General features: G+C 45.4%; 1 protein-coding gene across 1 annotated transcript; it reads left to right on the forward strand.

The window, feature by feature from the left end:
• The first annotated feature begins 4,470 nt into the window (after positions 1-4,470).
• PRF1 (perforin 1) lies at positions 4,471-9,674 on the forward strand. The gene is made up of 4 exons (XM_073547497.1): positions 4,471-4,509; positions 5,850-6,392; positions 7,645-8,011; positions 8,952-9,674. The coding sequence occupies exons 2-4, from the start codon at positions 5,860-5,862 to the stop codon at positions 9,669-9,671; spliced, it is 1,620 nt and encodes a 539-aa protein (XP_073403598.1). The 5' UTR covers positions 4,471-4,509; positions 5,850-5,859; the 3' UTR covers positions 9,672-9,674.
• The last annotated feature ends 1,447 nt before the right edge of the window (positions 9,675-11,121 follow it).

Below are 11,121 nucleotides of genomic sequence, written 5' to 3' on the forward strand. Positions count from 1 at the left end.
GGTCGGCACCTGCCTGCAGAATTTTTTTTAAAATTATGTACAGATATTCATTGTGTAAAATAGGGGGAGAGGCAGTGAGGGATCAGAGATCTGTCAGCAGTCTGTATTATGAATATCTAATTAGAGCACCACATAAAGAACCCCCAAAGCCCACCCCACAGGACGCCCCGGGGCACGAGCATATTGTTAACTGGAAACTGAAAATAAAGATTAAAGAACAACCACAAGACGGATTTCATCAACCAAGGTATCATTTTAATCAGTATAATGTCACCGACCTGACACTTTCTGTAGTCACTGAGCACAATCCTGCTGACAGGCTCCCTTTAAATAATTAAACAATGCTTCTCCTTCTTCTCCTGGACCTGTCTTCTGCCTTCGACACCGTGGACCATTCCCTCATGCTGCAGATTCTCTCATCTCTTGGCATCACAGACTTGGCCCTATCCTGGATCTCATCATACCTAACAGACCGAACATTTAGTGTCTCCCTCTCACACACACCACCTCACCTCGCCCCCTGTCTGTCGGTGTTCCTCAAGGCTCAGTCCTCAGACCCCTACTCTTTTCCATCTACACCTTCGGCCTGGGTCAGCTCATAGAATCCCACGGCTTGCAGTATCACCTCTACACCGATGACACGCAGATCTACCTATCTGGACCTGACCTCACCTCCTTACTGACCAAAATCCCACAATGTCTGTCCGTTGTCTCAGCCTTCTTCTCTGCTCGCTTTCTCAAACTGAACATGGACAAAACAGAATCCATCATCTTTCCCCCATCTCACTCTACCCCTCCACCAGACCTATCCATCAATGTCAATGGCTGCTTTCTTTCCCCAGTCCTGCACGCTCGGTGCCTTGGGGTGATCCTTGTCTCTGCGCTCTCTTTCAATCCACATATCCAAGCCCTTGCCTCCTCCTGCCACCTCAAACTCAAAAATATTTCCCGGATCCGCGCATTGCTCAACCAGGAAACCACAAAAACACTAGTGCACGCTCTTATCATCTCCTGCCTCGACTACTGCAACCTCCTACTCTCTGGCCTCCCCTCCAGCACTCTGGCACCACTCCAGTCTATCCTACACTCTGCTGCCCGACTAATCCACCTGTCTCCCCACTGTTCCCCTGCCTCCCCCCTATGCGAGGCCCTTCACTTGCTTCCTATTGTCCAGAGGCTCCAGTTCAAAACCCTAACCATGACATATAAAGCCATCCACAACCTGTCTCCTCCATACATCTGTGATATGGTCTCCAGGTACCTACCCACATGCAACCTTCGATCCTCTCAAGATCTCCTTCTCTGCTCCCTCTCATCTCTTCTTCCCACAACCGCATGCAAGACTTCTCCCGTGCTTCCCCCATACTCTGGAACTCTCTGCCGCAACACATCAGACTCTCACCAACAACGGAAACCTTCAAGAAGAACCTGAAGACCCACCTGTTCCGACAAGCCTACAGCCTGCAATGATCCTTGGTCTACTGAACCACCGCACAACCAGCTCTACCCTCTCCTACTGTATCCTCACCCTCCCTGTAGACTGTGAGCCCTTGCGGGCAGGGTCCCCTCTCCTTCTGTACTTGTGTGTCCCTTGTCTTGCACATGTTTATTGTACTTGTCTATAATTCCCCTTTTACCTGTAAAGCGCCATGGAATAAATGGCGCTATATAAATGTATAATAATAATAATAATAATAATAATAATAATAATAATAATAATAAAAATGTGATGTGGTCTCATCACCATTCTTCCCCTTTATCTGAATGCTGGTTTGAAGGACAGTTGTTAACTATAGAAAGAGGATATATGCGCCTCTATAACAGATAAATCCATATATACATATACATCCAGAGATCCAAGCTTTCAAAGTACCAGAGACTCTTTACAAGACAGCAGCCAAGACATCATGGCTCCTTCGTGAGGGACACATATTTGTCATTCTACAGGATGCTAGTTTAGTGGACCACAGCCCCAGGTGAAAGAATACAGATCTGCTCCATTGACCAACACTAAACCATGGTTATGTTTGGGGTAGTCAGAATTTGGACCCACCAGTCACATGAGCCCCATGGATACGTTTGTGAATGCAAAGATTGGGACCCACCGATCACCTGGCTCCATGGAGATGTTCAGAGAAACCAGGTTGTGATCCTCTGGTCAGCTGGCCTTGTACCTCAGTGGACTGTCATCTTGCTAAGCTTGTCATTACCTTCTCTCTGTGTGTACCACAGGTGGGGTAGTCAGCCCTGGAAGCTCTGAAGTCACAGCTGCTCCTATACCGGCGAGTCAACGGAAGTGTGAGACTCTGTCACATGCACCATCTTACTGTAGGTATTTTGCTGGGGCTGTTCTTTGTCTTATTTGCCTCTTTTGTTGTTCAGCAAATTATTGCCATACTGTTTTACCCTCACCCTGTGGTGTCTGAGTAGTATTACATCAATGGGGAAAGGAGAGTGGGCGCTCGGTGGAAGGATCCCAGGTCCATGCGGTTTCGGCTAGCGGACTAGGTTGCCTCCCGTGTCTCCACAGGAACATTCAATGTCCAGTCTGTGGTCCTATTGTCTCATTTCATATTTTGAGATGAGATAATCATGTTGTCTGCAGCTTATGTGTTATGTGTAGATGGCAACATTTGTGCTAATATTTATTTGATAGGTAATTAATTAGTACTAAATGATACATAGCCTGGAATTTCCTGCGGCAACTAACAGTTACATGATTACCATGATCAATAGTAACATTATATACAGTAACAATCATTTATAATTATGTGCTATAAAGCTGTGGGAGGACAATGACGATGGTGTCTGCTGTATGTGACCATGTAGTCCATGACGCGTGTGGTCATCCGTGGTGCACCATGATATTCCAGTAAATGAGACTATAGTTTCCATACAAAACCCAAACTAGTGGCATTTTTTCTAAGAGACTTCAGCAAGATGACACATTTTCACACTTGAAGGGAGCAGGAACAATAGCTGTGGTGAAGAACAGTCATATTCTCTACTGAAATCCATTTACACCCTTGAGTCTTCAGCAGAAGATTTGTTACAGTGTTTCAAAAATAGAAATTCTTTTCTACAAATCTGATTCTGGAACTGATCATTCGTTATGGTAATTCACAGACCTGCACCCCATAATGGAGACGCACATACTGAAAAGATATTTGCCATCACAGCTGCTGCTTGGCATCGAGAGCTGCTTCTCACCTTACTTGTATCCGGTACTGCTAAGTCTAAAGAGCCTGGCACACTAAGCGATATCGCTAGCAATATCGCTATAACTTGTGACGTTATAGCGATATTGCTAGCGATATCGCTGTGTCTGATACTTACCTACGACCGGCTCCCCCGCTGCTTATCGCTGATTGCGCGAGAACGTTCAGGACTGTTTCTCGTCGCCAGCTTCCTGCGGCACTTCCTGTGGAGAGACGAGCGACGCGGGGACGCCGGCGGGAGGACGCAGGATCGCCTAGTGTGACAGGTAAGTAGCGACCCCCGACCCCAGCGATGTCGCTGGTGAGATCTGCCTGTGTGGCAGCTCACTAGCGACCACTTAGCGATGTACCAGCGTCATATCGCTGGTCGGTATCGCTGGTACATCGCTAAGTGTGACAGTACCTTTAGGAGCACTCAGTGTTATGTCTGAGGTAATCTACCGATAAAGGAGCATTCAATATCCGGTCAGTGGTCATCTACTGATAAAGGAACATTCAGTGTCCAGTTTGTGGTCTTCTATTGATAAAGGAACATTCAATGTCCGGTATGTGGTCATTTACTGATAAAGGAGCATTCAATGTCCAGTTTGCGGTCATCTACTGATAAAGGAACATTCAATGTACAGCGTGTGGTCTTCTATTGATAAAGGAACATTCACTGTTCAGTCTGTGGTCATCTACTGATAAAGAGGCATTCAATGTCCAGTTCTATTGATAAAGGAACATTCAATGCCCAGTTTGTGGTCTTCTATTGATAAAGGAACATTCAATGTCCAATTTGTGGTCTTCTATTGATAAAGGAACATTCAAAGTTCGGTTTGTGGTCATCTACTGATAAAGGAACATTCAAAGTCGGGTCTGTCGTCATCTACTGATAAAGTAACATTCAATGTCCAGTCTGTGGTCAGCTAATGATAAAGAATCATACATTGTCTGGTCTATTGTCATCTGCTGTTTTATATTAAATGTATTACAGAGATTGTGAAAGACTTAATAACATGGCCACTTTTTTTGACAGTGTCTCTCCTGGCAGAGAGATTGTACATGGTATTACAGCTTATTCCTATAGACTTGAATGGAGCCACAATATTTCATGAAATAAACCCTTTATATTGAATTATATATTAACAACATGATCATCACCCATTACATTGCTGTTTCCTACCTGTGCATCCTCCCCCCACCTCCGCACAGTGCTCTTATATTACACAGTAGCTCCTGGCCACATCCTGTGAGATTCTAGCCTCTGTGCAGATATCATCTCCGAGCCGCCGTCCAGAACCTACACAAGGTAATGTCTTGTTTTCCATATTTTGAGATGAGATAATGATCGTTTCTGCAGCTTGTGTGTAGGTGGTTGATAGGTAATTAATTAGTAGTAAATGATAAGAAGCCTGGATTTTCCTGCAGTAATTAACAGTTACACGATTAGATGTCAACACCAGGGGGAGCTTTAGAGCGTAGCGCGTACTGTATACACTGACCTCAATAGTAACACTGTATACAGTAACAATCATTTACAATTATGTTTTATAAAGCTGTGGGAGGACAATGACGATGGTGTCTGCTGAATATGACCATGTAGTCCATGACACGTATCGTCATCTCTGGTTGCCCTATGATATTTCAGTAAATGAAAATATAGTTTCCATACAAAAACCCAAACTAGTGGCATTTTTTCCTAAGAGGCCTCAGCAAGATGAGTCATTTTCACACTTGAAGGGAGCAGTCATATTCTCTACTGAAATCCATTTACACCCTTGAGTCATCAGCAGAAGCTTCGTTACAGTGTTTCAAAAATAAAATTTATTTTCTACACATCTGATTCTGGAAGTGATCATTAATTATGGTAATTCACAGACCAGCACCCCATAATGGAGACGCGCCTCCTGAAATGTTACTTGCTGTCGCAGCTGCTGCTTGGCATTGAGGGCTGCTTCTCACCTTACTTGTATCCGGTACTGCTAAGTCTTCATATGAAGGTGGCTAGACCAGGGGTGGGCAATAAGAAAACCTCTTTTAAATGCCCCCCAGACTGCAGAATAAGTGTTTTTTGGTCATAGATTTCTGACCTCCAATGACCTACACTGGGTTAAAATATTAACATCAGTTGTTACTTATCCTGAATGATTGGAGCACTGCCTCCCTGCTGCTGCATCGGTCTCTGTTTACAGGCTGCGGCAGTGACGTCACAACTACAGCGGACAACTCCTCTGCAGCCAAACATTCTACAGCAGAACAACTGCAGATCACAGTGATTGGCGGCAGAGGTGATGTGTGCTCTAGTTGTGCCATCACTGTTGCAGCCTGTAATCAGTGACTGGAGCATCGGCAGAGAGGCAGTCCTCTCGTGTACTTTTTTGACATATAGTAAAAGATATTTGAGACTGATACACATGTGATATGTGGATCTGTGCACGGATTGGTGCATTAGACCATAGTACATAGGAATGGGCCCTCTGCCCAGCGACCCTGACAAGCAGCCAAATTTGCCCATACTAAACTACGAAACATTGTGTGTCTTCTGTTGCTGGTTATTAGCTCTTAGCAGTGAGATGTTACTTAATCAGCTGGATCACTTACCATGGACTCGATATTTAGTACCATAACTTTTTCTGCAATTATTTTCAGATTTTGGACCATGTTCTTCATCTTCGCTCTTCTCGTTTCTGTTTCCGGTGCGTCCACTCCTCCTCCGTTGACTTACGCCTGCCGGTCAGCAAAGATTGAAGAGTGCAATAAGCTTCACTTTGTACCAGGTCATACACTTCTCGGAGAGGGAGTAGATATTGTGACAATGCGGAAGAAAGGGTCCTATCTGCTAAATCTTCAGAAAGTTATCACTTCTGAGGAAACCTGTACGGTCTGTAGGAACCATTACATGAAGAATGCCTGGCAGAAGCTGCCACGTGGGGTGGTGGATTGGAAGCCTCAGTCCACGTGTGTTAAGAAGATCAGCGGAGAGACCTCACGGTCAACTTCTGCTTTGGCCGAAGAGTCGGCATCGAGCATTCAGAATAACTGGGAGGCCGGCCTGGAGCTGCATCACAAAGCGGGAGAAGCTAAGATGGTGTTGGCTGGATCTCAGTCCCAGCTCTCACAGTTTGGTCAGAGTAAGACCAACGGAGATCGATACACCTTTGTCAGGCACAAGCTGAGTTGCGCCTACTACAGGTACAATGTCTCCACTAATGTATTACTGTGCATAGAGGGTGAAAGCAGAAAATAATAATAATTGTTCAGGGTCAGCGGTGGAGTCATCTCATTATTATTAGAGGGCGGGGACAGTAGAGCGATCTCATTATTAGAGAGCAGGGACAGCAGAGCGATCTCATTATTATTAGAGGGCAGGGGCAGCAGAGTCATCTCATTATCATTAGAGGGCAGGGCCATGAGAGTCATCTCATTATCATTAGGGTGCGGGTTCAGCAGTCATCTCATTATCATTAGAAGGCGGGGTCAGTAGAGTCATCTCATTATCATTAGATCGCGGGTGCAGCAGAGTCATCTCATTATCATTAGAAGGCAGGGTCAGGAGAGTCATCTCATTATCATTATTGTGCGGGTTCAGCAGTCATCTCATTATCATTAGAAGGCGGGGTCAAGAGAGTCATCTCATTATCATTAGGGTGCGGGTTCAGCAGTCAACTCATTATCATTAGAAGGCGGGGTCAGCAGAGTCATCTCATTATCATTAGAAGGTGTGGTCAGGAGAGTCTTCTCATTATCATTAGAGGGCAGGGTCAGCAGAGTTATCTCCTTATCATTAGAGGGTGGGGTCAGCAGAGTCATCTCATCATTGGAGGGCAGAGTCATCTCATTATCATTAGAATCCGGGGTCAGGAGAGTCATCTCATTATCATTAGAGGGCGGGGTCAGCAGAGTCATCTCATTATCATTACAGGGTGAGGTTATCAGAGTCATCTCATCATTGGAGGGCAGGGTCAGCAGAGTCATCTCATTATCATTAGAGGGCAGGGTCAGCAGAGTAATCTCATTATCATTAGAGGGCGGGGTCAGCAGAGTCATCTCATTATCATTAGAGGGCAGGGTCATCAGATCACATTACATGGTGGGCTGCTGGTTTCTTAATTACGGTAGTGTAAGGCTTTACGTGCACCTCCTCTGTCACTCCCTGGTATCTGGGGAATGATCTCCTCTTGTAGACTGTACTAGTTCCTGACACTCCTGCACTGTCCGTACATTGTGATACACAGAAAAGACGACTGCATGAGAAAATACAATTTTTAACTGAGACTCAAATCAGGTGACAGATTGGAGAGTTTTGGGGTCACACTCCAGATATAAGACCATATACATTCTCCTACACACTGTACAGATTACAGTGATAGCGTCTTTATTTGGGGATATTACAATGTAAGTGGGGATCCAGCCCCCGTCATTAATCACTGTTGTCTCTTTCCAGCCTCCGGCTGTCATATCGGCCGCCACTGAGCCATGATTTTTTGGAAAGATTAAAGTCGCTCCCTGCCACATATGACATGAAGACCCAGGAGAAATATAGACACCTAATAAGCACCTATGGGACCCATTATATCACACAAGCCAATATGGGAGGGGAAGCGCAACAGGTCACTGCGATTAGGACGTGCCATGCAACAATGGACGGCGTGTCCTTAGATGAGCTGAAGGACTGTCTAAGCATTGAGGCCTCTGCTGCCATCACCGGTAAAGCAGAAGCTAACGCCAAAGCCAACACCTGCAAAGAACTGAGCCAAAAAGCCAACCATGGAGAGACCTTCCATCAGGCGTATAACGAGAGGATGTGGAAGGTAAGAGGCAGGGAAGCTTTGTGAAGTAAACAACTACCTACCATAGCGGCTGTCACAGGACTCGTGGACCGAATGTGGCCCAGTACCAGCCATTGTCTATTAGATTAGCTCAGATCCATAATGGCCAGTGTCATGTGCTGCTCCTCAAGCAGTCCTAATTATAGCCAAAAATGAGGACTCTGTGTGTGGTTGGGTCCACCACATCCTGATAATGGCTGGTAGCAGGACACTATATGTGGCAGTGCTTGAAAATTAAATGGACCCTGAATTCAGTAAGTTAAGAGAGGGGTCTGGTCTGAGGTCTGGAGTAATTTTTTGAAGTCTCATTTTTAATTTTGGCTCTCTTTTCGGGGGTCATACCTTATTCTGGGGTCTTGTCTGCACAGTATATGATATACATATATCAGCAAGGGACAATATAAATCTTTGGGGACATATTGGGCATTGAAAACAGCAGTGTATGGGTAGTATGCAATGGCGTAGAAGGTTGACAATTAGTGCGTTTTTACCGTCAGGACTCCAACATTTTTATGGGACATTTAGTAGATAGAGTGTTCTGGAAAAAAGGAGGACCACATTCCAAAGACTCGTCATACCTGTAGTTACAGTATTAAAAGGGTTATCTGGGACTATTTAATCTTTTTAGAATGTACTGAAGAACTAACAAGTAGGTAGCTGCTGACAACCTGCCCCTTTGGAGGATTCAAATATGACAAAAAGTGGATTACTCAGGGGAGCAACAGGAAAAAAATAAGAACAAAAACTGCCGACTTAAGTACAACACAAAAATAATACTTAGAAAGTAATGAAGGTAATAATGTACTGTAGACTTTCAGGAGGTCCTGTGGCCAGATTTTCCTTATTTTATTCCAACTGCCTGAGTATTCATTTTCACTTGCTACACAAGAATATGACGCCTTCTTTGTCCCCTACGTTTCAGATCACTGGTGGACAGATCACGTATGACCTTCTTTCATTTGACTCCAAAAACAGTGAGAGCGCTTCGGTCTTTGAGAAATGGATGGACAGCCTCAAGACAGAGCCCGATATTGTATCGTATTCCCTGGAGTCTATCCACAACCTTGTGAGGTTCAGGGGACCTCAGAAAGAGAACCTGAAGAAGGCCGTGAGTGACTATATCATGGAGAAGGCTCTTAGACAGAACTGCTCCTGTCCTTCTGGGGCTATGCAGAGTCTCGGTGCAGAATGCTCTTGTGTCTGCCAAGGAAATGCCCACCGCAATGCCAACTGCTGCCCATCAAAGAAAGGATTTGCTAAATTAGTAGTGAACATCGAAAGTGCCTCGAATCTTTGGGGAGACTACACATCCAAGACTGATGCCTTTGTTGTGGTGAGTTATGGTTCAGCTAAAGTTCAGACCTCAACTATATGGAACAACAACAATCCCTCATGGAAAGCGCGCTTTGACCTGGGGGTCGTGGAGCTCAGCCCTGCGCCCTTATTGAAGGTTGAAGTTTGGGATGAAGATAATAAATATGATGATGATCTCCTCGGATCATGCACAAAAAGTTTAAACAGTGGAGTAAAGTCTGAGGTCTGCTACCTGCAGCACGGGAGTGTGAGCTTTGTGGTGAGTACCGAGTGCCTCCCTCACCTTACCGGACATCTCTGTAGGGAGTATGCAGCCTCCACTAAATAAAGATCTCAAGTGTTCATGAAAAGTCAAAAAGAAACACCAAGAACTATCATAATTCAACTCGCATTACACCCGGACACCTCAACATTTCCTCAACCTCATCTCACGGTATCAGCGTCCATAGAGCAATACTTGTTTGTCTACTGAGTAAATAAGTATCACTGCAGCAAAAGTATCGTGAAGATGCAGTTATTACTACGGCAGTTAGTCACGGCAGGAATCAGGACCTCTCACTATACACCTGTCTCTTTTGGGTATGTCTTCTGAGTAAGCACTAGTTATTACTTGGATCAAGCTTTTCTATTAACCCTCTTACTCCTTCACCATGTTTACATATGCCCTCACAGTGTTTGCTCCATTAATCCTCACTCTCCTTTATTATCCCCAAACCCCAGCACCTTCTAACCAAATAATGATCTCCCCTTCCCGATTCCCTCCCCACCTGACCTCTTCTACTGAACTGCTCCTCAACCTCAAACCTGTCCGAATGAAACATAAAACAAGCTGCCCACTCTCCTTCTCCCATCTGCTCTCCCATTCTCTGCTTCTCCTCACTGCTGGCGACATACCGTATCTCCCAATCCTGGACCCCCACAGCTCATACCCCACATTACTACCCCTTCCTACCGCTCCCTATCTAATAAGAACCACCGCAATCTTTCCAACTTAAAACCTGGGCCTTTGACACCCAACCCCCTGCTCCCTCTCTTTTGAATGCCCACTCCATCTGCAATAAGCTCCATGTGATTCATGACCTCTTTCTCTCTCGCAATCTTGCCTTCCTTGGCCTCACATAAACATAGCTGACACCCTCTGACACAGCCTCCCCTGCTGCATTGTGTTATGGTGGCCTCCACTTCTCCCACACTCCTCGCCCTGGCAATAGACATGGTGGAGGAGTGGGTCTTCTCCTTTCTTCCAACTGCACCTTTAACCCAATCCCACCTCTTCCCTCCCTTATCCTCCCCTCCTTTGAAGTCCACTCTGTCCGCATCTACGCTCCCTCCAACCTCCAAGTGGCCGTCATATACCGACCTCCAGGCCCGACCACTGCCTTCATTGACCAATTCTCTACCTGGCTTCTTCATTTTCTTTCAACTGACATCCCCACTATCATCATGGGTGACTTCAACATCCCCACTGATACCCTTCAGTCAGCAGCCTCCAAACTCCTGTCCCTTGGTGGCTGCCAAAGCAAACAGGATCATGGGGTGCATTAAAAGAGGTATGGATACACATGATGAGAGCATTATACTGCCTCTGTACAAATCTCTGGTTAGACCGCACATGGAGGACTATGTACAGGTTTGGGCACCGGTGCTCAGGAAGGATATAATGAAACTAGAGCGGGTACAAAGGAGGGCAGCAAAATTAATAAAGGGGATGGGGGAACTACAATACACAGAGAGATTAGCTAAATTAGGATTATTTAGTCTAGAAAAAAGATGACTAA

The sequence above is a fragment of the Dendrobates tinctorius genome, unplaced genomic scaffold (assembly GCF_039654945.1).
Source record: "Dendrobates tinctorius isolate UK_male_01 unplaced genomic scaffold, ASM3965494v1 ptg000152l, whole genome shotgun sequence".
Lineage (NCBI taxonomy): Eukaryota > Metazoa > Chordata > Amphibia > Anura > Dendrobatidae > Dendrobates > Dendrobates tinctorius.

Excerpts from the sequence above, each read along its gene's own strand:
- PRF1 (XM_073547497.1), top strand. The coding sequence starts at position 5,860 with ATGTTCTTCATCTTCGCTCTTCTCGTTTCTGTTTCCGGTGCGTCCACT. Across the intron at positions 6,393-7,644 it reads CTGAGTTGCGCCTACTACAG|CCTCCGGCTGTCATATCGGC; the intron begins GTACAATGTCTC and ends GTCTCTTTCCAG. Across the intron at positions 8,012-8,951 it reads ATAACGAGAGGATGTGGAAG|ATCACTGGTGGACAGATCAC; the intron begins GTAAGAGGCAGG and ends CCTACGTTTCAG.